This window comes from Panthera uncia, chromosome F2, assembly GCF_023721935.1.
Source record: "Panthera uncia isolate 11264 chromosome F2, Puncia_PCG_1.0, whole genome shotgun sequence".
In the NCBI taxonomy this organism is placed as follows: Eukaryota; Metazoa; Chordata; class Mammalia; order Carnivora; family Felidae; genus Panthera; species Panthera uncia.
The window spans coordinates 15,166,959-15,194,660 of record NC_064812.1 but is presented as its reverse complement, the minus strand read 5'-3'; the positions used below and the strand labels follow the sequence as shown (position 1 = coordinate 15,194,660).

Genomic DNA, 27,702 nt, shown 5'->3' with positions numbered 1-27,702 from the left:
TATTTCTCACAGCTCTCTTTGATGATGGATCCAGCACTGGTTGAATATCACCCATGCAATGAGAAAACAGTTTCTACACTCTGTACCATAAATTACATTTAGGCATTTTGGTTTCATGGTTAATTTTCATTTTTTGATTTTAGCTAATTAAAGTGCATAGCAGTTAAACAAAAGAAGATTATACAATTCTTTTTTCCATGACAAAGGGTAATTGAAACAGATAAATTACAGGTAATCTTTTGACTTCACACTAGTTGATACTCAGATTCAGAGAGGTGAATATATTCCATGGACTGGAACCAAAAGCAAGAATTTTCTGTATCTATTTGCAGCCTTAACATTGCCTCCAACCAACTGGATTATAGTAAACAAGTCATTTAACTTCTTTCTATATAATTTTATTTATTTATGAAACTGAGGAAGGTAGACATCAAGGTTAGATGACCTCTGAGTTGTCTTCCAGCTTAGAAATTGTCCTGTATGCTCTCCTAATGTCAGTTAAGTCGATCATTTGTGGGTTTTAGTGGGGAAGTATATTTGGGGCATGTAAGATTAATTTGTTTGAAATCTGTCGAGTACATATATTGAATACTATCTACTACATGCCACGTGCTGGGAAACGCAGTGATAAATCACACATTTTTCAAAGAGTCTGCATTTTGCTAGGGGAAGTAGACATGTAAAAATCAATGCAGTCGAATATTAAGGGGGCTATGGTAAAAGTCTAAAGCATGTTGGGCTTAAGGGAGAGTTGGGCTGCAAGGGAGAGTTTGGTGAATTTTGCTTGGTGCAGGGGCATCAGGAAGCCAAATATGAAGGCCTAAAGAAGAGCAGTCACAGTGAAGGGGGTGGGGAGCGGGGGGCGGGGGCAGCAGCTTGACGGCAGTGGCTAAAGGTTGAGGTCAAGGAACTAGAAACAGTGGGTACAGATGATTTTTCTAAGGAGCTAGACTACGAAGAGAAAGTACCTGAGCGGAGCGGGCAGGGGTTAGAGGAGTTTGGCTGTTAAACTGGGGAGTAAGGAGCCAATTCAGAGGTTTTGGGGGAAAGAAGGTGTGGCCTGACAGACGTGAGGATAAATTAGGAATGAACTTGAAGCAAGATTAAGGATGGAAAGAACAGATAGATGGATCGCTATGGTGATAAAGTGAACATAGCAAAATGTCAGTTGTGGCATCTAGGAGGTAGATGAGTGGTAAAACACAATTCTTTCAACCTGGCCACATGTTTAGGAGTTTGACAGTAAAATATTGGGGGGGAACAAAAAGAAGATAGATTGACAGTTTAGCTTTGAACAGAACAGGGGACACTTATTCCTTGTGGCTGCAGATGGCAAAGTTCAAGATTAAAGCCTCAACTTCTTTGTGAAGTAGGAGCCTCTCTCTGCTGCTGGGACAGAGAGCCAGAGAAGAGGAGGAGAGGGGACTGAGCAGACCTGACAAAAAGGAGGAAGCCATGAGGCCCAGGTTCCCTTGACGTTGGAGGGCACAGAGTTGCTCTGGTGTGAGATTTTTCCCTAGTAGTTGTCAGGAGACAGGAGGTTAGTCGGGCATTGGAGGGAGGGTTTAAGAAAGTGATGAGGAGATGGGATGAATGGCTCCCCAACTGTTTACCGGCCATCTGTTCTGGAACAAGTCCCAAGCTCTCTGGTTCTGTTGGGATTGTGTTTTCTACCTCACTGTATTTTTATTTGAATGAAATGAGATAAAAATAATGTTCACAAAACGGTGTCATTGTTAACCTTAAACTAAGGCAATTGTGTTGTCTTCCTCAGGTAAAAGAAGAACGTCCAGAGAAGATACCAGATCTAAAATTATTAGTGGAGAAGAAATTTTTGGCTTTACAGAATAAGAATTGTGACACAGACTTTCAAAATAATGCAAAATTTGTACAGTTTAAACAACAGCTGAAGGAACTGAAGAAGCAATGTAAGTCCGCATGCTTTGCTTTGGTTTGGCTTTTTGAATGGAGGGAACTGACCTGATACACCGCCCCAGAAAACTGACTTTATAAAGTCTGCCTATCTGCTTGGCTTGATCCTCTTTCTAAATTGCTTTTTATTGTTGTTGCTATTCTGTATTTTGTCTTTTGGTTCAAATCAGCCTGTCCATTTCTGAAAGCCAACAGTTTCCACAAAGTGCTAAGAAAATTCCCCAGCAGCCAGACATGGTTACACTGTATTGTCCCACTGCTGGGGAGAGGAATTGGGAAATTAAAACGGAACTGTCTTATTAAAATAGCAATGGTGTTTTTCAAATTTCAAACTGCTGTGCCACGCTTCACAATAACCAGTTTGATTCTGGTTTTGCCGCTTTGGAGGAGTAGCACCGTTTTCTCAGACTAGTTTTTTCTTTTCAGTTGTGGACCAGAATCTATCTTGATCCCTTCTGTCTTCGTAGTAGCATTAATGCCACGCGATCGCGATTTGGATTCCAACATAATTTTGATTTAAAAACGAGATTGGGAAAAGAAGTGATTCATTATCCCAAAATTTTGTAGACGGTATTTGACAGAAATCTATCTTTTCTGTACAGTGAAGTACATCCGTCCTTTTCTTTTCCTCTTTGTCCGCTTAATCCACTTAACAACTTTATGTAATTTGATCGTTTTTGCATTTGCATTGTTTGTCATTGCTTTCGGCTCATGACTCTTTTATTCCTTACAGAATCGGATAGGGAAGCAAATAACTTTTTTGTAAACTTTAATTTCCCATCACCTTCATTTGCATACGGCTGGAGCACTGTGGTAGGGCATGTAAATTTATTTCATGTCCTTATTTGTACTGAGGGATTCCTATTTTGAAATAAGCTTTCTTTTAAATATAAGCATTTTCTTTAAATTGATGCTGAGATCTCAAAAAATGACTGAGGAAGCAGCTTTACTTTTGTCTATCTTACAAGTAACTTAAGTTTCACAATTTGGAATGTTTTGCAATCCTGATGAGACTTTTGCTTTAATGTGGATTTAAACAGTAAGCATTTTCTCCACATTTTAGTCTATTTTTTTCTTCTTCAGCTACCAAAATCCTTCTAATATAAATTGCCTGGTTCCCCCAAATGGGTAATAATCCCCCAAACAGGTAATATAATGATTTGCTAGTGTCTTTCCGATCTTAAAGATGCTAGTGAATTTCAGTTTTTGGTGTTGGTCAAAGTAGCCACATGTATTTCGTTTTTCTGCTTGGAGCCAATAATGACAAATTACCCGATCATAATCAAGATCAAAAATTCTTGATTTTTTAAAAAGATATCTTATGATACGTAGTGAAGGATAAATAGCCAAAAATACAATTTCTTCCTCCTTTGTTATTGTTTACAAAAGTATTATTCCCTAAGAGATAGCTGTAAAGCTTTGAAGAATCGTACGCTCACGGTGACGCACTTTCTAACGAAGAGTGTGCAGTTCAGCAAAATGATACGTGTTGGAATCGTGGTTATTATGTCTTTAATTCTCTCTCAGATGGTCAGGGGGTGGTGTTAGGGGTGGTTTCCCAAGGCCGGCACTACTTCACATCATTTGGACAGACAGTTAAACTTTGAGACAAAGTAGACTTACACTGAAAGAAATGCTTCCTTGTATCGGCTTCCCCTATATATGTAACACTGGAATTAAGACAACTTTCCCTTTTTGTTTCTCCTAAAATACTCTTTTCAGAAGTTTTTAAATCTCAAATGACAGAGCAAGCAAAATATTAATACCCTCTTCAAGTGTTCTCTAAGATGTGCGCACACGACTTGCAAATGCGATTTTCGGTGCCTTATTAGTGCTGGCAAAGTAGCACCGTGGGCGATGGATTCTGTTTCTTTAGATTTAATGCTGCTGTGAGGACGCTCATTAGCATCGGGAGCCCACAGTTTTTGCGGAGCCAAGTCGGAGGGACCAGGCTTTATACAGGAGCCAGTGAATATTTGTTTTGAGAGATGTTCTGAAGGGAAGGAATGATAATAATAATTTTTTTTCTTTTTTTATAAAGACTGGAAACTACAAGCCAGGGAGAGAGTCTTGCTTCAAGTTGCCTAGTCTGGCAAAGTAAAGGCTGAAACAGTTTTATTGGTCTGCACAGAGCTCAAGGGTCCTTTCATGAAAATCACCACCACGCTCTCACCACCTTTATTTACACAAACCTAAATTGCGTGGGATTCAGTTTTGCCGAGTGGGGACCCGATCACAGCAACGCCAGGAAGCCCTTTGGTGGGGACAAGTCAAGATGGAGATTGAAATCAGGGGGTCTGAGGAAGTGACGTGCAAGCCACCTCCCCGCAACCCGCGGCCAGTAAGTTAACCCAGCTGTGGCTCGGCAGCAGGTTCTCAAACCGTCTGCTCTCAAGATCCCTTTACATTTAAAAAATCTACCAAGGGCCTCCGGAGAGCATTTGTTTATTACATGGGTGGTAGCTATTGACATTTATCACGTTAGAAATCAAAACTGAGACCTTCTTAAAAATATTAATCCGTTTTAAAAATCAGTGATAAGTCCCTAATGTGTTACCGTAAGGAGGATTATGAAATATAACCATGTATTTTCCAAACATGACGAAAAATGAGTGAGAGGTGTGAAATTGTTTTCCATTTTTGCAAATCTCTTCAGTTTGTGGCTTTAATAGGAGGCAGCTGGACCCTCGCATTTGCTTCCGCCTTCAGTCCGCTGTGGTACGTTGTTTGGGTTGAAGCCTATAAAGAAAATCTGGCCTCACACATCGGTAGTCGGACTTGCTGAAAGGATCGCGCAGACCACCCGAAGTTCTCATTTTGAGAACCACAAATTTGGGCCAGAGGTCAGTGAACTACAGCCTGTGAGTCAAGCCCAGCCTGCCTGTTTCTCTAGGTCCTGAAAGCCAAGAATGCTTGTTTTTTGCCAACACATTTAAGTTGCTGGGGGAGAATTTAAGAGAAGAATAATATTTCGTGACATGTGAAAATTACATAAAATTCAGGTTTTAGCATCCAAAATAAAGTGTTATTGGAATGTAGACACATTTACTCGTTTCCACATTGTGTGTGCTTTGCACTATGATGGCAGAGTTGAGTAGTTACGTCGGAGACCATCTGGCAAACAGAGCTTTTAGTGTTTGCTACCTGGCACCTTACAGAAAAAGTTTACTGACCTGGTGGTCTAAACCATAATCAGAAACAAGGACAGTTTTGGGGCGGGGGTGTTTGTTTTCTTTTTGTTTTGTTGTGTTTTGTTTTAGTTTTAGATTTTTCCAGTAAATACCACACATTTGTCTTAGGTGCGTTCAAAACACTTCGAGGGACTGCTGTATATAAGTGATTGCATTCGGTGCTCCGAGATAAATAAAAGGCAGAGAAGACAGTATATGCAAACACGGAATAATGTGAGAACTATTAATAACAAATCAAAAGCAAAGAAAAATGCAAGAAACCACAGCTATGCAATATAGGAGAGAGTGAGACTAGGAAAATGCAGCTTTTATTTGTATGGCTGATACAACACTGCCAGTCATTTGATAGGGGCTATGTGGAGCTGTATGTTCAGAAAGATTCAGAGGCTGAGTTCAGGCCCAGGATTACGGTGGGAAAGAGTAGAGATAGTACAAAAATCTGGTATTTGCCGTCCCGAGAATGTAAACATAACAGGTACGCCATACTCATTTCAAGATACGATTACTCAAAAGGTAACATATTTACACTGCACACAGTAATTCTTTTATTAGTAGTTATTTATGTCTTAAGGATATTACAAGGCATTGGATACAACTTCTTTGGACAGTTTACAGACCCCTGGTCTAACTGCAATCAGGGGCACCTGGGTGGCTCCATCGGTTAAGTGTCCGACTCTTGCTTTCAGCTCAGGTCATACTCTCATGATCTGTGTGATCGAGTCCCATGTCAGGCTGTACACTATGAGTACAGAATTTCTGTCTCCTGCTTTCTCTCTGTCCCTCACCTGTCCCAACACTCTCAAGTGTCCCAACACTCACTCACTCTCTCTCTCTCTCTCTCTCTCTCTCTCTCTCCCCCCCAAAACAAATAAACATTTAAACCACAGTCAGAAACAAGGGTAGGTTTTTGGTTTGGATTTTTTTTTTTAAACTTCAGATTTTCCTATAAATACCATACCTGGGGACCCATTGTGTTGTATATTAGAGATACTGTGTCTGGCCCAGCTTCCCAAGATTATTACCAAGAACTAATGCGATAATGGATCTTGGCAAACTGAAAGCTTGCTTTAGATTTCACTTATTATTGATATTGAGAAAGGGCCAGTAGAACATGGTGGAAAGAATATGAGCTTCGCAGCTAGAAGACCTGGGTTTGAGTCACTTAATGCGTAGCCTGGCCTCCCTGCTGGTGCCACCCATTTTTCTTAGTTGTAATTCTTGGAGGCACATAAATCAAGATTGATCGGAGATCATTTTTACCTTTGGTAGTGGCGATGATAACTGAGTTAGGGAACAGTTCCAAAGAAAAAAGATTCCATTTCCCTAAACGAGAATCATGTTGTTAATTAACCCAAGTTGTGAAACCCAGCAATATGACTTGGTTTAGGGAAGACGTGACTGTACTTTCTTGAGTAAAGTGATTTTCATTTATCTAAACAATATGTTCAGGCGATTTCTCTCTTCCTTGATGCTTTTACTTAAACTGTCTTCACTGTTCCAACTCCTGGTTTCCTGCACTTTGGCATCAGGAGAACTTAGTTAGAATGTGCAGTACCCCTGTAGGACACTTCCTCAAGTCATCAAGCAATCTTCCTGCCATCCTTTATTCACTCACCAGCTATAGAATTAGCAGGCATGAGAATTTGTAGTGCAGCTCAGCCAGGCAGAACTTGAGGACATTAGACAATAATTTGATATTTAGAAACCTTTGAAATACAAGGTCTTCACTTTGTGATCAAAAGTAGAATGGACTGAATCTGTGGTCTTTAGTATTAAAAAATCTAATCTGAAATGTAATTTTATCGGTACATTGAAATGCTTAGAGGAAAGGCGAACATTTACTAATCTGAAGACCTTCACCAGAAATTTAGACGTATTTCTAAATTGTATATCCTACACAGAGGATGTAGGATATAAGGTGTGGAGATAATGGAATCCACGAGTGAACTTAGAAATTGTTTCAGTGATGGGGACATTTTATACTGTAATCTTGTAATTACATGGACTCACAAATCACCTCTGTACCCTCACTTTAACACACTTAATTTAGTTATCAAAGCTGATAGAATAGTGAGTGACCATTCACGTCACAGAAGGATTTACCTGGGCTGCCATGAATGGGGAGCTCCTCAGGAACATTAGAATACCTTCACTTCGCTATTCCTAGTGGGTTGCTTTCCTTTTCCTTCTATATCTTGTCAAAACCACAGTGCAGTTCCACAAGGTAGGGACTTTGATGTTTTGCTTACTGCTTTAGTCCTTGAACTCCAGCTTGATGTCTGGGCACATGGTACCTACAGCACAGGTCCTTGACGGTCACAAGAATCTTCAGGAGAACCGTCAAATACTTGAGAGCTTATGCCCTATCTGAAGGAGACACCTGCCACGCATGCCTGTCTGTTGTTGCTGGGAATAATAGGTGAGGACCCACTGTGCTCAGATCCTGAGGTTATCTGGGGAAACCCGGAAATTCAACTGACTATTTTTCCATTACCAGTTGTTAAAACACTGTGCAAACAAAACTGTCAGTTTGTGACCATTGGTTTTACCTTCTCATACTACCATTTTTCAGTGCTTTGTTAGGCCCTTGACGAGCAACATCAGCATTAATTTGGCCAATTAACAGTAGACTATGATTTCTTCAGAGAAGGGGGTGGTTTTGTTGTCAAGGCCAGGTTGTGCATTTCACATCATTTGGGAGTGTATAGAAGCCTGGTGGGTTCTATTGAAAAGCAAATGGAGATTTTTGTGGATGGAGGGGCCGGATCTGGGAGCTCTTAAACAGGTGCAGGTGAACAGTGGGGTTAAAGAGAAGATTAGCAATTTCGAAAGCTGGGAGGCCATGTGTGAGTGTTGAAACCTGAAAGGAAAGAGACGAGAACAAAGGTGGTGCCAAGAGGCAAAAGGTTTGGCTGTGCCTAGAAATATGTTGGGTGCTTTTCAACTGGGCAAAGTTTTGACCAGCCTGACTCAGTCCTGATAGTCTTCAGCGCACAAATCTCTTTGTCATATGATAGAATATAACCACCTATCCAAACAGTGTGCATTGCTGGCCTGCCATTAACCAAGAGCCCAGGACCCTTCAAGGCAGGAATTGCTTAATCCTCCCTATATTCCTTTTGCTCCTCACATACTCAGAGTTTGGTTAATATTTATAAAACTGAATTATTCAACTAGAAAAAGAGGGCCAGACCCTAGTGAAGGCATTGTGATGATAACACACCTTTTCTCTTCAATAATAACCTCATCAGTAAAGAAGAGAATAAGAAGACAGCTAGCGTTCAGAAGGTTGGGATCTAAAATGAGCAAAGGTTAGCAATTTATATTGTCTTGGAAAATCCTTTAAATTGCTCAAAAATTCAACATAAATGATTTTTGTGTGCATATCTGTTTACCTACTGGTGCAAACGTATGGTGTATGTGCTAATACACAGTTTTCAGTGTCAGATAGCACCATGCTTAGGAATTAAGTATGGCTCAGTTTAAGTGTGACTGCTTAGAACATTTAAGCATTTAATGAAAACTTAAGTTGCTGGCTCTTCCTTAGACAGTTTTATCATCTCTGTGGCCCTCACTTGGTCTTCATGTTTTCCTTGATGATATTGATCAAGCCATTAGCATTTACTTGCTGGATGACCATTAGTTGGTGGGAAATGCTAAAAATCATAAGTTTCACAACAGAGACTGACTTTTTCAGGCTGGATTACATCCCTGACTAAGGGTTTATGCTCATTGAGTGAGATTTCTGTCCTATGCAAATTTTTTATTCCTGTGTGTTTGCCTCTCTCCCTCTTCCTCTTCTCTGAGTCAGTGTCTGTCTGACTCCCTTCTGTGTCTCTCTTCCCTTCTGCTTTGTGTTTCCCACCCATGTAGTTTCTCTTTCCCATACATCCTTACTTGCATCAGTGAAGCTAAGCGGTACCATTCCCATCTTCATGATGAAGCAGCTTCAGAGAGGGTAAGTGATATGCCCAGGGTTACAAAGCTAGTAAACAGTGGAACCGGAAGACAAGAGACGCCAGGGATAAAAAGAGAGCATTAGGGCCAGGTGTAGCCGACCTCCTCCTCCTCCTCCTGTTTCATAGAGTTGTTACTTTCCAGGAAGTTTTACATTAAGGCAGGATTTTTCAGTACCAAAGAAATAACTGAGTAAGTGAGGAAAAAAGGTTCATTCAAATTGGATGGATTCTGTTGTGGTGTTTTAATCAGGGCACTAAGCTGTCAGGGAGCTCTTTGGCAGTGAGAAATGCCCTTTTTATGGAGCAGTAAAGACACCATCTGCTTTGCCTTCACCTTAGATTTGCCCTAGTCCTTTTGGAAAATAGGAATAGTCGAAGTGATAGCCACGCTTCATACAGAGCTTGATGTATATGATACTTCATGATTCCTTGTTGAGTTAATGCATAACCGGAAGCATTGTTTGAGTGCCTACCCGTGCATAGGGTATGGCACCTGCATACTTTGTCTACCTTACCATTTATTTCTCACGACTCTACAAGATAACTATACCCATTTTACAGATTAGAAAATGTGCAAAGAAAAGTAATGTAACTTCCCTCAGATCATAAATGCTGAAATTCAGACTCAGGTTTGGGTGACATCAAAACCCGTGTTCTTTTCCCTGCGTACCACACTAACTCTTTAAGACACGTGCCTGTTTGGTTTTCCTCTCCCTTCAAGCGTTTCATTTATCTCTTGAAGATTTGATTTGTCGTAAGACTCTTGGGTAGTGAACAATTTGTTTGAATCTCCCAGGTCCTAGATCTGCATTGCTGAACTCTGAGGACACTGGGGGAATCTGCCTCATCCAGCTGAGAGTGAATCTCTTGCTTGGTCACGTCTACCAAGCAGAGGTCACAGAGTGGGAATCATACCAGACATTCTATAGTAGCTTATTTATGTGTTTCATACTGTCTTCAAAGTATGCCCTAGAGAAACAGGTACTTGAAGTGGGGCTCACAGAAGGTGAGCAGTTGACTCAAGGTCACAAAATACGTTACGTAGTGAGATTCAGACCTGGGTCCTCCTTTTCCAGATCCTGTGGTTTTGGCAATACACTCAGGAAATAGTGCCTAAGGATACCGTTTCCGGTGTGAATAGTTGCTGTGTTACGGCAGAGAGGAATAGGGTATTTATTGTACTTACAAGTTTAGAACAAATTCCATGAAGTTTATTTCAAGCATCACAACAGTAACCCCGTGCCCGTACATCATTTCTCCTAGTCTTCACGACATCCACATGCGAGGGAGGAATGCACGAAAAACGCAGGCTCTGTTTTTAGCAGACTGAATCCTGGAGGTGACATGTTTACCCAGTGTCTCACAGTCAGGAGGTCACAAGGCTAACAAATACGTTCCTGAGGAAAAGGGAAGCTTTAGGATGAGACATGGCTATAATTAAAGTTATTAGGAGAGAAAGGTTCAGTTATCAAGGGTGAAATGAGTCAGCGGCAAGTTTAAACACAAACTGTGAGCCCTGGGTGTTTTTTCCTCCTGGTGGCTTACTTTGAGAGTGTGGGATGCCGTCCGTGCTCAGAAAGCAACCTGAACCTAGAATGGGAAGGACCAAATCATGTGTCCTGGGGACAACGTACATCATACTTAAGAAAAGAGTTGTCTTGTCAAGTTATTATTTCCTGAGGTTGGAGTCATTTCCATTTTATGGTGGTTTAGACGTGTATAATGATACAATGGGCGGCCCTCTGTAGTCGAAGCTTCGCCCCATTTTTAGCCCCTGGCAGTAACTGTTTTTGTTTCTTTTTCTTTCTTTTCTCTGTATGGTTCTAACTTCTCCAGAATGTTGCATGCATGGAATCGTACAATATGCAGCCATCTAAGTGGCTTCTTTCATCCAAACGCAGACTGCATTTGAGAGTCAGCCACAGTGTTGTTAATATCCGTGGCTGGTTGCATTGTGTACTGTGACTAGTGCCCCACTGTATGCATGTATCATAGTTTATTTATCCAGTCACCAGCTGAAGGGCATTTCACTTGTTTCCAGCTTGGGGACGTTATAAATCAAGGTGTTACAGAACATTCACGTACAGGTTTTTACGGGAATATCAGTTTTAATTTCTCCTGGATGAATACCCAGGCATGGGGCTCTGGGCTGGTATGGGAAGTGCATGTTCAACTTCTGAGAACCTGACCGACTGCTTTCCAATATAGTGAACCCCCCCTGTGTCCCCTTGAGCCGCGCAGGAGAGGTGTGTTTGCTGTGCATCCTCACCAGCACTGGGGTTATTTGGGTTTTGTTTTTAATTTTAGCCATTCTCATAAGTATGTAGGGGTATCTCATCATGGATTTAATTTATGTTTTTCTAATGATCAGTGGTATTGAGCATGAAGTTCTTCTTTTAATATGTAAATTTTGTATATTTTTTCATGTCTTTCTGTTCACCTGTCCCTTACATTTATTCTTTAATTCCAGAGACATTGTAGATGGTGTGCACAGCAGTCAACCGCAGGGTGTGCTTCTCAGCCCTGCATCAAGGTCACCTGGAAATTTATTAAAAATGCACATTTTCGGGCACCACCCCAGACCTCGTGAATCTGCATCTCTGGGGGTGGGGTTAATCTTAGCAAGCCCTCCGGGTCTCCTGTACACCAGAGTTTGAGAACCATTGGTTTATAGTAATGGCACTTACCTGTCACTGGGTATCATAGCAAATGTGAACGTTAAAAATAAAATCAGCCTGTTCCCACCCTCAGAGATTTAGATTTAGTTGGCATCTAATAGGGCTCTCCAGGCATTTCTTTTTAAGTTCTCCAGGTAGCATGCTAATGTACAGACAGGGTTGAAAATAACTCATCTAGTAAAGGTTGGTTAATCAGGCACTCTAGAGGATTCAATATCTGACTTCTAATTCTAGATCTCACACAGTTTATTACCTAAAGGGCAGGAGCCGTATGTGCACAGCATAGTTATAGGCACCTACCTACAGATTACTCAGGAATAACCTAACGACTTAGATGGCACCTGGTCTCCTGGATTTGAATATAAATTAACTTCATTCATTCTTCTATATCTGAAAGCCTCCCTTTTGTATTCCATGTTAATCCTTCTTCATTCATTCGGCAAGTGTTTGTTGAGTACGCTGGGAATAGGGCAGTGAACAAGAAATACAAGTCCTGGTGCTCATGGGGTTTACAGTCTAATCTTTGGCACCTTGCTAGCATCTCCTTGTATTCTTAGTAGTTCTGAAAGGTATCTATTCATGTGCATAATTGATAGCCTTAATAATGATCATTTTTGTGTATTTTAAGTACTGTCCTTACATTCGTTAAAGTTTATGTTAGTCAGGAAATCGTATTCTCTTGCTAACTCTTAAACTCATGTATTTAGTCACCTAGATATGTTGAGAACAGTGTTAAGGGTAGAAACTGTCCAACCCATGGAAAGATCTAGAATTTGGAATCTGAAAATAGAAATTCAGATTCTTGCTCAACCAAGTGATAGTTTGTGTTTTTTTAATCAGATCAATGGAATTTTACTTTTCTGTAAAGTATGAGTAATATAATAATAATAATAATAATAATAATGCTTCCTAGCTCACAGAGCTGAGGATTAAATCATATTTAAAAATGAAAAGTGGAAGTGTTTTATAAACTGTAAAATACTCCCCATATTTTAGTTAACCTGATCTTTTTAAACTTGCTTAATGGCATTTTACTTCAATAATTTTTACTTTAAAGGATATACGTTTTATGTTATTAGCAATTGGCATAAATTCTGAAATGCAAGGAAGCAAGCTCAGAGTGTTTTAGTCACTTTGTTAAAGTGTTAAAAGACTAAATGAAAGATAAAATATTGTTAGACTATTTAGTAGTTAAGTAATATTCTGTCATTGACAAGGGTGTGAACAAAAAACATGTTGAAAAGGTAACAAATCACTTTTCAGTACAATATTGGTTTTGGCAACCATCTCTTGATAGCGAAGCAGGGAGTGAAGTGTAAGGAACGACGCCATTCACGTAGCAAACCACCCTGTGTCTGGTGAAATACATTCGTTATGAACAAATATAATGGAGCATATGTTACAGAGCTGCGAGTTTCCCTAACTGCTGCATGTGCCTTTACTGTGTTAGGGATTCTTTTATGTATACACATGAGATTTAACTGGAGAAAATTGGCTCTGCTATTTGAGCCAACCTATTTACTTAGCTTTTTTTTTTTTTTTTAATAGATCACCCAGTGACTTATTTTAAATTCTGTTTTTTTAGTAAACAGTTACCTCCTATATGCAGAGCACTGTGGTAGGTTCGAGGAACATAGGGAAATAATTAATGTCTTGGGAGTGAGAGAAAAAGGAAACCGGTCACCTGTGATTGCAGGGCCTAGAGCTTGACATGCAAACTTTGGAGAAGAAACAAGAGAGTGAGCTAGAGGGTTGATGAAAAATGTTGAGTAGAGTTTTTCAGCATAAATGTGGTCTGTTTATTTATTTAGGTAAAATAATAAGGATCTGGGGCACCCGGGTGGCTCAGTTGATTAAGCGTCTGACTCTTGATTTCAGCTCAGGTCATGATCTTATCCTGAGGTCAAGCCCCACTTCGGGCTCATGCTGGGTGTGGAGCCTGCTTAAGATTCTCTCTCTCTCTCTCTCTCTCTCTCTCTCTCTCTCTCTCTCTCTCCCTCCCTCCCTCCCTCCCTCCCCCCCTTCCTCTCTCCCCTCCTGCTTCCTCTGCCCCTTCCCTGCCCACACTCCCTCTGTCTCTCTCTCTCAAAAAGAGATAATGATAATAAAGATCCCAGGGTCAGATGCATTAATCAGTTTTCTTTACTATGTAATTCTTAGTGTTTATCGTGCAGTTTGATTAGAATGTCAATTCAGTGAGAGCAGGTCCTTGTCTGCCTTGATTGGTATCATCTCTGGTGCCTAGAATAGCACCCAGCGTGGGCCCAGCGCTTCATATATACTCGGGGCATTGAGTGAATGTTCTCCAGGGAACAAATATTCCACAGCAGACACTGTGACCCACACTGGTCCTGGGAATGGGAGGATGGGGCAAGGTGCGGTGTCCCTTTTCACCCAGATTGCTTTAGCACACCTGGCTGATGACCGCAGTCTGGGTCAAAGTGTGGCTGCCAATTGGCAGGGGGTATTCCCAGACTTCCTGGCAACTCTTCTCACCCACTTTCACCACTGAGTGCTCACCGATGAGAAGTACTTTCTTTCTCTTCCCACCCCCCCACCTCCAGGGTAGGAGGCTGTGTTCACCACTGGGTGCTCACTGATGAGAAGTACTTTCTTTCTCTTCACCCCCACCCCCGGGGTAGGAGGCCGGGGGACGGGGAAGTGGGGGCTATTCTTTGACTTCATTCTAGTTGCGTAAAGCAGGAAATTTCCAAGTTAGACTCTAGAGCTTTTAATTCCTTCCCTGACCATCAGCCTTCACAGCCCTCTCTCCTGTTATGTGGTAGCGTTGACTTCCCTCCTCACACATTATTAAGTTAACGATGCTTTTTACATTTGTTGATGTGGAGCCAAGAAAATACAGTGATAGTTTATTTAGGTATATATTTTTTCTGCTTCAGAGCACAGTGGTTTTATTTTACATTTACCTAAAGCAAAAGATTATTTCCACAAAGAGAAGAATAGGAATTATTCCTAGACAGATGTGCTGTCTAGTCCCCTTCCCAAAAGCCTCTACCAGTCTTCTCTGCATTTCTTCTCCCACTGCTACTGCTGCCCTCTTTCCAGCTTGACTCTCAGCCTCCTACGTCCTCCCTGCAGCAGACTTGCCTTCTGCCAGTTTCTGCCAGAGTGATGGATCATCCTAAGATAGGGTCATGGTTGTTTGCCACGTGGTCTTCTGGAGACTCCCCGAGCCTTCCAGAATAAAAAGACCCTTGTGGCACCAGGTTTCTGTTCACTGTCTCACCACTCTGCTCACCGCTTTGATCCAGACACTTGCCATCGCCAGAGGGTATTGTGTTCTCTTTTACCTGCGGACTTTCATGCTCACTGATCGCTTTGTGGAGGATACTGCTTTCTCTGCTCTCTCTCCCTCTCTCTCCCCCTGCCCCCCCCATCTCTGTCTCTTGTCACTTGCTTAGGACAAATCCATCTTTCTACCTTAAATGCAGATATCACTGACTTCGGGGGGGGGGGGGTCTTCCCCAAGGTAGGATAAGTGCACATCTATAACATGGGATCTTGAAAGAAGTTTTAATCTGGACAATGATACTGGATATCAAAAATTAGGAGGATTCGAACATGCAGTTGTTTACAAGAAGAATTTGAAGCAGCTTATGGTGGCTTTGAAATATGCTCATTGTTTGTTTGAATAGTGTGCAGAGTGGAAGCCAATACTAAAAGACCCAATTTATTATTTGATACTTGAAGAGGTATTAAAACAATCCTTTAGAATAAAATATTCTAGGCACCTGGGTCGCTCAGTCGGTTAAGCATCCGACTTCGGCTCAGTTCATGATCTCGTGGTCTGTGAATTCGAGCCCCGCGTCGGGCTCTGTGCTGACAGCTCAGAGCCTGGAGCCTGCTTCAGATTCTGTGTCTCCCTCTCTCTCTGCCCCTCCCCGCTTGTGCTCTGTCTCTCTCTGAAGAATAATAAACATTAAAAAAATTTTTTAAATAAAATATTGGGTTTTCAAAAATTTTTTTTAATGTTTATTCATTTTTGAGAGAGAGACCGAGCATGAGCAGGGGAGGGGCAGAGAGAGAGGGAGACACAGAATCCGAAGCAGGCTCCAGGGTCTGAGCTGTCAGCAGAGATCCCGAAGCGGGGCTGAAACCCACAGACCGTGAGATCGTGACCTGAGCCAAAATCAGATGCTTAAACGACTGAGCCACCCAGGCGCCCCTAAATAAAATATCTCTATGCAGTGCTTTGGGTGATAGTACATGTGCCAGCACAGACATACTTGACTGAAATACATTAACTTTCTCATCTTGGCTGACTCAGTTGACTTGACTAGCAAGTACTGCCATAGCCCCACCTCTGAAAATAGAAAGTGTATTATTATGTTTTCAGAATTCCAAGCTTTAAGAAGCAGTTAACTATTCTTTGGCTTTGCTCTGAGGGCCAATGGCCTACGGCTGAATTCTGATAATTGCATAGGCTGGAGGTCAGAGTTGGAGAAGAGGAGGTCCTCAAGGAGCAGAAGGTTGAGAGGAGCGTTTTAGAATTCTAGGTTATACATGCCAACATTGTAGTTAATAAAACACACCAACTACATCTGAGGATCAGGCTAAGCTTTGATAACACAATGGTAATTTAAGACAGCTATGTCAACTGAGTATTAAAGGCACAGAATGTGTGTCAAGATTTTATAATGTTTTGCTGGTAATTGTTCTTTTGGGACTCGATTCTAATAAAATAATCCAAAATGTAAATGCATTTCATATGCAAAGATATTTCTCAGTGATATTTGGAATTTGGAAGCAATTGAGATTTGTGAAATCATTAATCAAAAAAATTAAATGTTTAGAAAATGTTTCATCATGTTAAATTTTAGAGGAATAGAGATACTGTATATGTAGTTTGATCACCATTACCAGGCAAGGAAATACTGTAAGCCATGAAATGAAGTAGAAAGAGGCACAGGGCATGAAGACCAGCAGGTAATCCAGTTAGACTGTAAGTACATGGGAGATAAGATTACCAGGGTAACTGGGCTCATTTATAAAGTTATTTGTTGCCTTGAATAAGACAGTTTAATTAATAAGTCATGGGGAGTGTTAAGTTTTTCATTAGGTGAGCCATCTGATTAGATTCTGACTTTAAGAAGGTAGATCTCGTTGTGGTATATAGGATAAATTGGGAAGGGAAGAGGTCTTGTTATAATGATCCAGTCAAGTGCTAACCATATCCTGAATTACTGCAGGGGAATAGGGAAAGAGAATTAATGCAAGAGGTGTTGCAGAGGTAAGATCTGGAGGACTTGTCAACTTATTTAAAATAATAACAAGCATAGGGGAATCAGGAGTTGAAGGTGGCTTTAAGGATTTTAGTTTGAGTAACTGGGGGAAAAGGTGATACCATTAAAAGTAGCAAGATGTCTCATGAGTTGCCGGTCTTTTGGTGGGAGAATGATTTTGTCGAGTATACTGTGTTTAAGGTGCTGGCTTTTGGCATAGATTTTTGACAAATGGTTAGAAATTAGGAAAGTTTTGATGTCCAACCACGGCTAGAGAGAGGGAGAGAAAGGCTCTCCACATGCTCCCAGGTGATAGTTGGAGGGCGGAGTAGATGAGCCGCACAAGGAGAAGAGTCCAAGAGCAAGGAGAGGAAGAAAAGGAGGAGCCAGCAAGGAACCTTCAGGTGGCTAGAAGGAGGACCGAGGGGCAATGGGCCAAAAGCATTAAAGGGAGAAAGAGTTTGTCTTCCTGACATCATTTGCTTCTTTTAGTTGAATTTCCAGTTACCAAGGATGCACAAACTTCTCAGTCCAGAATGGAAAATTATTCCTATTTTTCATGTCTCAAAATTCATAAACTAAATTTTATAATCTAATGAGATTGGGGGTGTGGAATTGGCCATTGTCTATTTTCTGTGTTTCTACTTTCTGTTGGAAGTATTAACAAATACTTTTGGCCTTTCTAGATACGGGTGTTTAAAGCAATGAAGAGTGGAGCTCACACCTGACTTCCACTATTCGGTTTTGTAAACAAGAAATGCACTGTGTAGTTTTAAATAATTCTCACAGTGGGTAGGGGGATGGAAATGAGGTGTAATAATTTATAATGGAGAACAGGTTTTAAAAAATCCATCAAAAAGCTGGTAATAGCAGTTACTTTTTATTTAGAAGTTGTGCTGTAATCACAACTAGAATATTTTATTTAACAATTAGAATCTTAAGAATATTTAAAAATAAACATGACACATCTAGGAATGGTTTGCATTGGCTGTAAAGCTGAAGCTGCTCTGGGATAGAAATTAATATTGTGGAACGCACCGCCCCAAAACTTAGTGCCTTAAAATAACCATTTATTTGGCTTGTGATTCTGTGGATTGGACATTTGGGCTGGATTTAGCTGGGTGGTTCTTCTGCTGGTCCATCTAGGCTCACTGCCACGTCTGCAGTCAGCTGCCTGAGTGTCTCGGAGCTTCTTGGTCTCGGGCACCCTCAGGTAGGACGGTTTTCCCTGCTCTCTCTGGTCTCATCCTCCAGCACGCTAGTTCAGGTTCACATAGAGGCAGAAAGGAGAGAGGAGCCTCAAGGCAAAAGCAGAAAGTGTCTGGAGGCCCCAGCTTGGAAATTGCACAGCATAACCTTTGCCAGACATTTGGTCAAAGCAATCTCAAGGTGGCCCAGATTGATGGGGTGGGGGAACAGACTCTCCTCTCCATGGGAGGAGACAGAAGTACTGTGGCCAGGTTTTCAGCCTACCACACCAATTCATATTTGTTTATTTCGAATACTCAAATACCAGATTTTAACTACTGGAACAGTGTGTGTGTGTGTGTGTGTGTGTGTGTGTGTGTGTGTGTTACTAACCGTCTCTTCTCAATATGCAGCTCTCGGAAGCGAAGGGTATTTGAAGTAACCTCACTTTTGTGAGTCATCCGTTTGATCAGGGACATGTTTATTCAGATACCAAAGCAACTGAAGAGATAATTTAACATAAGTAAAACTAGACTACAACTGGTTTACTTGCACAATATTTATTGAATAGCTTTGAGTGCCTCCTTGGTGCCTGGCACTGGGATAGGTATTTATGAACACAGAAAAAAGAAACATGGCATAATCTTTCAACAAATTTGTATTCTTATAGGATGAGCAAAATGTATGCCCGTTCAATCCCAGAAGCATATATTATTAATGTGTCAAGGACTGGGCTTTAATCAAAGATCGTACACAGATGGACATGGCTTAGTCTTTTTAGTGGAGCAGAGGAACAGATACTTAAAACCACTGTAATTCAAAGTGAAATAATAAGTTCCATGAGAGAAATATGAACTGAGCGCTATTGAGTTAGGAAAAGAATAGGAGGCACATGACCAACTGCCAGGATGTGTGATTCATATAATTAACACCTGAGTAGGAGAGTTCTTTGAAACCACAGGTGATGGCTTCATAGAGAAAATGAGTTTTGAACGAGACTTTGAAGAAGAGGGAGAATTTGAATAAGTGGAGAGGCGAAAATCCTACTCAATTTAGGACTGAGTTGTGTTTTCCCAAGAAGATAATTATTTAATTAAAGAGAGAGCCTTTTAAAGTGGCAAATATTAAAGAGCATGAGATAATACAGTAGGAAGACTATAGAAAACATTATGCTGGGAAGATGGCTGGCAAATTTTTTTCCCTTTGATGGTGCCAGGGCTTAATCTTTTTATCAGATATTTGTGTCGTTTGGTTGGAAAATTGAGTAGGGAATACTTATTTTACTTCATAAGGGCACTGAACATTTTCATTTTCATTGAACAGCGCTCTGTAGTCATATATTGGTTTAAAAACTAGAAACAAGTATTGTGTGTTCTTGTTGATCAGGAAATCCAAAATTAACCAAAGTAAGGAAACCCCCATTAAGTAATGTTGGCTGGTACTTTCTGCACGTGTGTCCAGATAGACATAAGAGCTGAGCTGGTAGAAAGAAATTGAGGAGATTCCTTTCCTAACTTTGACAGGTAAATTTGCTTTTCAGTCTTTCTGTTCTCCTTTGTCCTGTTTAAACAATTTAAACTATTTTGAGAAGGAGAAGGATTGATTATAATCCATTTTACTTACTGCCAACTGAATAGTACAATACTTAGGTATACACCGGTTGCCAAAGTGCTAAACTTACCTGTGTAATTAATAATAGAATACAAGAATCGTAATTTTTATTTTGGTAAATCAAAGGCAGTATTTCACTGTTTAAGTGGCCTTTACAGGACACAAACATCATTAGCTAGTCTATCACTGCTTTTCCTTTGGAAGTCAGGCCTTTCTCTCTGGAATCCTTCCTCTCTTAAGTTTTGCATTTTCCTCAGATAGAGAGCTCATTGAGGACAAGAACTGGGCCTTACTAAGTTTTATGTCCTCAGTATCTTGCAGAATTCCTGGCTCATAACAGACATTCAGTAAGTGGCTGGATTATATTGTACATTCATACACATGCCCCGTTAAGAGGAAAGTACTAGAAGAGAAGTGTGGGGAAGGGAGTAGCTTTTCAGCGTCTGTGTAATGTTCATCTCTCTTTTTTTGAGCCACTTTGCAGACAAAAACTGGCTTCTTATTGCTTTCTCCCTCTGCAGTCTGGCCTCTGGGGCAAGTCGCAGCCTTCCCTGGCCACCTCCATCTCCCCCCTCCTCGGGGCACATCTCACTCAGAGTGCCTTCTGTGGGAAACCTTTGCTACCCACTTCAGCTCAAGATAGCCTGCTCCTTTCTGTAGCACTTCTTCTATAGAAATATGCACACACAGAGGCGCCTGGGTGACTCAGTCAGTTAAGCGTCCAACTTCGACTCAGGTCATGATCTCACGGTTTGTGAGTTCAAGCCCCGCATCGAACTCTGTGCTGACAGCTCAGAGCCTGGAGCCTGCTTCAGATTCTGTGTCTCCCCTTCTCTCTCTTCCCCTCCCCTGCTCTTGCTGTCTCTCAGAAATAAGTAAACATTAAAAAAAATTAAAGGGGCGCCTGGGTGCCTCTGTCAGTTGAGCATCCGACTTCGGCTCAGGTCATGATCTCGCAGTTGACAAGTTCGAGCCCCGCGTTGGGCTCTGTGCTGACAGCTCAGAGCCTGGAGCCTGTTTCCGATTCTATGTCTCCCTCTCTCTCTGCCTCTCCCCTGCTCATGCTCTGTCTCTCTCTGTCTCAAAAATAAAGGTAAACATTAAAAAAAAATTTTTTAAATTAAATACACACATATATTCCCTGCCCTTCTCTAAAGTTTTTATCTTTTTGATTGGGTAATATATGCATATAGTATAAAATTTACTAAGTACACAAGACTATGTGGTGAAAAGTAGGGTCTTTGCCTCCCTGGAGGCAGGTACTGTTGCCTGTTCCTTTTGTATCCCTGTAGAACTATCTCTGTGTGTGTGTATGTCTCTCGATGGTATCGTGTCGGCCATACTTCTCCTTGGCTTTTATCACTTAAATATTTTGGATCTCTTTTCATATCAGTACAAATAGGGCTTCTTTATTCTTCTTAATGGCTACACGGTAGCTCGTAATTTTTAACCAGTTCCCTGATGATGAGGATAATTGACAATTACCCACATTGCTGCAATAGTCTTACACTCCACAGACAAAATTCCACACAAGTAGGTCTATATCTGTAAGAAAAATGCTGGTGAAGTTGCTGGGTCAAAGCATATGTGAATTTTTTGATTGTCCTGTGGAGGACAAATTGCCCTCCATGAAGATTATATTCATTTAAATTTCTATCAACAATGTGTGGGAGAGCCCGTCTACTACATACTGGCCACTTCAAGTTTAATTACACCTTTTGGGCCTTTGCCACTTATGTGTCCCAGATAAACTGTTCTTATTCTGTTTCTAATGTTTGTTATCCTTTCGAACATTTCCGTGTATTTCCCTCGCACTATCAGTGCTTTGCTGATCATCTGATCAGATCATCTGATATTTGCATTGACTCTGTATTTCTTAACTTTAAGGAGAATTCTTGTTTCTGACGTTCTTTCCCATGAGCATGTACCTGTCACTTCCAGGTTTGGGTGTGACAAATAGAGTCATGCTGTTCTGCATCTTTGTGTTGTTTCCCCTCAGTTACACCCAGTGCTCTGGGAGTGTTTATAGATCGATGATCCTAAGTGGGCAGAATGTATCCATGTCACTTTGAAGAAGAGAGGGTTATGGCTTTCTAAATATTTTACACTAGTTCCTGCCTTTGTGTTGAATATTTTAAGTAACATTATTAGCATCTGTTACTCTATATACCAATCATTTTCAGGGCTCAAACCCAGCCTGTTTGCTTTTGACTTTTACCTTGTTAGAGATGCTAACACAAATTCACTTAAAGGTACCAATAAGATTTTATGGTCTGTTTCCTACTAAGGCCTAGATAAAACCTTTCTGGATCCACTCTGGCTGAGAACGTGGGAGGAAGAATCTCTCAAAAGATGCCCTTTTGGGGTAATGAAGAAGTACGGGGACTTGGCTGGGTTAACAGACTGTCCCTGCAGAGCTGAGGCACTGAGAGCCAGGTGGGAGCTGTGCCGGGAGGCCTAGTTCATAACCAGGCTACGATACCACCTCTCCAGACAGCAAAGTGAGAAGAACGGGGTGGGCAGGGCGGTTGTTAGCCAGCCTGAAGTATTTGACGGGAGGGAGGATTCAGGTCAGAGGTTCCATACGCGACCACTGAAGGTCATTGCGAGAGTTTCAAGTATTTTGACATGTTAGATAGTTTGTAAATTTCGGGTGGTCCATCAGGTGAAGAGAGAGACACGGTAGGCTAGAAAGTACTGATTCACAGAATCCGAATACTTCCTTTATTAAAGTAGCATTTCTAGCTGTTGGGTTACAGTTGTATATTATGTGCTGCACAAAACACCTGGCTGAGGAGGCAAGGCTTGATGAAATGCTGGCCTGTTTTCTGACCTCCAAGGCCTGTACCCCGTGTGCCTTGTCCTGATTCATCTGCTAAGTCAGATGCGCAAGGTAGGCATGCAGAGGCTTTGTTCCATTTACCTCATGTAATCTGTTAAAAAAAAATTAATCTTAGGATCAATGTGTAACAATATTTCTAATCCAAAAATTGCATTTAGTCATAAATAATAGCTGGTCATAGTTAAGTTCTCTTGTAGAAAACGAGAATAGGGAAGAGAAGAACTTACTTACTTGTACGAGTAGGCCCCTTTATGAGAAAGGAATCTTGGAGATTTGTGCTTTTTTTTTTCTTTTTAAGCTTTTATTCTCTGCCACACGATTTTCCCTTCGAGGAGACTGGAAGTAAAATGAAGCCCATAGAAGAATGTCCTTTCACGGGGCTGTCTGCGTCTCAACAGTGTGCATGAGACCAGTCATGTTATTAATTGTGTTCTCACTTGGCCAGAGGGTTAGCTGTTCTGAAATGTGATTTGAACGCCCATATCTTTCATAGGCCTAAGCTTGTCTCTGGTCTTTTAATAAATAAACATTTTTATTGAGTGATTCAGCTCAAATTTATTGTCCTAAATAGTAGAGTCTACATAAGGCACTCATACTTCCCCTTTCTTGTTTCTTTCTCCCTCTCCGTCTCCCTCTCCCTCTCCCTCTCCCCCTCTCCACCCCCTCTCCGCCCCGCACCATTTGGCAAAGCACACAGAGGTCTGGAAGTCTGTAGGCCACATTAGCCTGAGATGTAAGTTTTCTTTGGCTCGCATAGTGTTGAGATTTGTTGTTTTTAAAATGCATTTAGGTAAGAATTGTGCTTCTCATTGAGTCACTGCTCTGACCATTCGTGTTTGTCCTCTGCTGGTTCACTTTCAGTGTCTTTCCCTGGTAGGCAGTCAAGTTTGTAGTTCTCGCTTTATGTTTAGGCCACCCTGTGAACATAGAATTAATGCAGGAGATTGGAAGGTAAGCTAAAGTCCTGCCCCTCAGAGCTTTGTAGAGAAGCATTTCACATCGAATAAAGAACTCTTAAAAAAAGGGGGAAAAAAAGAACTCTTATTTCTGTTTTAAGAAATGTTTTTGAATGTTAGTACCATTTCATACCAGTATCCTTCCCCCCAGCACTCCTCAGATTTAATTACCATTGGGATGGGTTGGGCCTTACAGTAAGGTAAACACTGGCTTAGTAGACAGAATTAGGGAACTGTATCAAGGTTTAGAGTACCAAGGGTCAGTAGTAGGCTGGCCACTTGCAGCCAGAATATACACAGACAGTGAGGTCAAGACAAGTCATAGGTCGTAGTGAGTTAGACAGACTGGGGAATAGTAATAGCATCCTTGGCCGTGGGGCAAGAGAATGCAGAGTCCAGGCCCCTGGGACTAATGTGCACACGCACGAGTATGAGATGAGATCAGAATAGGCAAGGAGGCTAAGCGGTGGGGGCTCTGGGTCCCAGATGAGGAAGAAGGTCTCTGGGGAGACAGTAGAGGGCACTAGGTGGGGGAAAAAAAAAAAAAAAAAGGACTTTGCTACAGAAAAGCCTCCTTTGGTTAGCTCTTTCTTGTTTATTTAACACACTTTCTTTTTTAGAGCAGTTTTAGGTTTACGGAAAAATCGAGCAGATAGTAGAGAGATTTTTGATACGCTTTCCCCTCCTCCCCATTTCCCTATTTTTAGCATCTTACAGATTAGTGTGGTGTATTTGTTATAATTGAGGAGCCAATATTAATACAGTAGTATTAACTAAAGTCCATCATTTACATTAGAGGTCACTGTATTACACGGTTCTGTGACGGGATTTTGATGGTAAAATATTTCTAACATTTACTTACCATTTCGACTGTTTTTCCACGTTCGGTTCAGCGGTGTTTACTACATTCACATTGTTATGCAGTCATCACCACCATGCGTCTCTGGCTCTAGCACTTTTTCACGATCCTGCGCCAAAACTCTGTACCCATGGAACCGTAACTCTGCATCACCCCTGGTAACCACCGTTCAGCTGTCTCTGTGTATTTGACTCTTTTATGTACCTCGTTCATATAAGTATGTCTGGCTTATTTCACTTAGGACAGCAGTGTCTTCGAGGTTCACCCGTGTTGTAGGGTGTATCAGAATTTCGTTCCTTTTTAAGGCTGAATAACATTCCATTGTACGCATCAACCACATTCTGTTTATCCATTCATCTGTCAGTAGACACTTGGGTTGTTTCTGCTTCATGGCTATAATGCTGCTAATGAAGATTGGTATAAACATACCTGCTTGAGTCGCTGCTTTCAATTTTTTTATGCCCAGAATTGGAATTACTGGATCAGATGGCCTGTGGGTTTTTGACCAATGCGTGATGTCATGCAATCACTATTACAACACGTAGAATAGTTTCGCTGCCCTGAAAATCTCAAGCTTCAACTATTCATCCCCCGCCGTCTTTGCTTCTGCTCAGATTTTACTATATTCCTTCTGTGGACATTTCACTACTTGTTTATATTGCACTCAGGTAAGCTTTCGGGTAAAGATGAGTAGGATCCCAGAGCTATTAGAGTTAATTAAACCAGAGATCCAGGGACTCAGGAGGCAGAAAATTCTGATAAGTTGTGGTCCCCTGGGCTTTTAGATTCGAAAAGTTACCTATGCAATAAACATCTAGGTAACAGATACAGAGCTTTACACCGCGTGGGTTTTAAGTTCGATGTTTGTGGGTATGCAGTTTTGTATTCCATCTGTTTGTTCTGCAAAGCTTTATTAAGCACCTATTATATGCCGACCCCTGCACTAGATACTTTCCGTGGGAATTCAAGCTGCCATTCAGGCAAGTTAGAGACTATCGTAAGAGCTTCCACCTTTTGCACCAAGGAACCCTTTTTGCACTTGTTCTCCAAGAAACACATGTTTTGTTTTGAAAGATGTCTGTTATGTGACTACACTTGTGCTAGGCTTTCCCAGCTCTTCACTGAAAATAGCTTTTGAACCTCCGTGATCATTTTCAGAGAGTCTTTGTGGTTCTCGGTGTCTTGATAAGAGCGTGATGAGGCTGTGTGACTGTCTGCTCTGTCCTGTCATTACAGCTGCACCAAGGTACTTTGTGCGGCTGTCTTCTGGACTTGGCTTGCTCACATTCCCATTTCTCTGTCTTCTCCAGTTGCTTGCTGACCTAGCCTTTTCCCCTGTACTTCCTTTATGCCAGTGACCATGTACACGTAAAAAACTATACCGGAATAGAACATGAAGGGAAGAGAAGGCTCCTTCCTTCAGGAGGCTGTGTTCCTTAAAGCAGGGGTCTCTGTGCATTTTTCATTGACCTCCCCTATCAGAGGGAGCGTCCGCTTCCTGATATTTTGTATATTTATACATGTTCTGCATACAGTCTGTACATTATTAGCGGAACCTAATATTTTTTTTTCCATTTTTTAGGTAAAAGTTAGTTTTAAATAGAAATTCTAAGATTTTGCATACCACAGTGCATGCATGTATCTTACTTCGAAAACCGGTGCTGAGATGGCTAGCTTTCATATTTTTTACTGAGCCAAATACCTCACCACTCTGTCGAACTGTAGCATAGAGTCTGTCGGTAATGCCAAGGAGTCTAACAGCTATAAACAGACAGGTGTGTTTCATTAGGGAAAAGTCCTAGCATCTATTTCTTTTTTTTAATTTTTTTTAATCTTTATTTTTGAGAGAAGGAGAGAGAGAGTGCGAGCAGGGGAGGAACAGAGAGAGAGGGAGACACAGAATCCAAAGTAGGCTCCAGGCTCCAAGCTGTCAGCACAGAGCCCGATGCGGGGCTCGAACTCACGGACCACGAGATCATGACCTGAGCCGAAGTCGGACGCTTAACCGACTGAGCCACCCAGGTGCCCCATCCTAGCATCTATTTCTAATTCATTGTGCTACTCAAGTTTAACTCCATGTGCATTTGTAATAGAAATTAGCATGTTCTGAAAAATTGAGATAGTTTCAGATCAGATGCTAGCCATTCATCTCCCACAAAGTTTTTTGCACACCTTCTGAGTGTTCACATTACTACGTTACCAGACTCTGATCATTCACTGTACATGATACCATATAATGATTCCAGTTGACATCCGTAGACCACGTTTTCTACTGTTTCTGCTAGATACTTTGTAAGTGTTGTTTTCTCCTGTGGCTGTACTATCAGAGACATGTGACCGGTTATGCCTCCTAATACAGAGCCAAATGAAATCCATGAACAACAATCCACTGAAGGTACTTTAATGACACAGACTTTTATATGAATGATTAATGCTGTACTCTCTACATATTGGCTGTTTGGTCTCTGGAAGAGCAGATAGAAGCAGATGGAAGAATAGCCTGAGTTGCATTTAGTGTTTCCAGTGTTCCGAAGCCTGGATGTAAATGAAAGATGAGCATTTCTCCTTAATTTATCTGGCTGGATTCCTGTGCCTAATGGCTGCATATATACCATAAACACTGTGAAGAAGCAGCCATGGAAACACTTGTTTTCTTGTTGGGCTAAATTTACTCTGGGTTGAATATTAACACAGTGCCTGGCAGTACTTTAAAAGCAAAAATAGCTTAAGCGTGACTCACTCTGAGTCATTTACTGCTAGTGCTGCTATATTGCCTAGAGCTTGACATTGAACAAGTTGGCAGCCTGTATTGCTACATTTTTTCTAGGAACTCTGAACAGATTTCATTCTTGTGAATTCGCTTGTGCAACGATATTAAATAGAGTAATATGTTTATTTTGTTTCAAAGTCAAATGAATTTGAGAATGGTGAAACTGAAGTATTTTTCTTGGGCTTTCTGGAAAAGCTAGATTCTCAGAATTCTCCTGTGGTTAAAAGACTTACTTTATCTTTTAAAGAATTAATAAAATGTCATGGAGGTTTTGTTTTAGATGCTTGGGCTTTTCTGATCAAAAACATCATACTTCCTGAAAATCATTATAAAAAACGAGCTTAGTAGTACTACCAAGTAGGAGTCATTAATTTTCTGACATTAGCTGATGAGATGAAAATGTGCCATCCTGAAAGCTTCTTTTCTCCTCCTCCTCCTCCTCCTCCTCCTCCTCCTCCCCCCTTTCCTCCTCC

The 27,702-nt window shown here is 41.2% G+C and overlaps 1 protein-coding gene and 1 long non-coding RNA gene across 3 annotated transcripts in view; one reads left to right on the top strand and one right to left on the bottom strand.

Moving 5' to 3' along the window:
* NSMCE2 (NSE2 (MMS21) homolog, SMC5-SMC6 complex SUMO ligase) overlaps positions 1 to 27,702 on the top strand; it is a 216,565-nt gene that overhangs the window by 65,593 nt on the left and 123,270 nt on the right. For both annotated transcript variants that reach the window (XM_049633493.1, XM_049633495.1), the window contains exon 4: positions 1,775 to 1,928. In XM_049633493.1, coding sequence (XP_049489450.1) covers positions 1,775 to 1,928 — 154 coding nt within the window. The remainder of the gene's footprint in view (positions 1 to 1,774; positions 1,929 to 27,702) is intronic.
* LOC125924736 (uncharacterized) lies at positions 22,212 to 27,109 on the bottom strand. The gene is made up of 3 exons (XR_007458542.1): positions 24,463 to 27,109; positions 23,323 to 23,561; positions 22,212 to 22,980 (listed from the first exon to the last, which is right to left on the bottom strand). It is a non-coding gene; the product is annotated as an uncharacterized LOC125924736 (long non-coding RNA).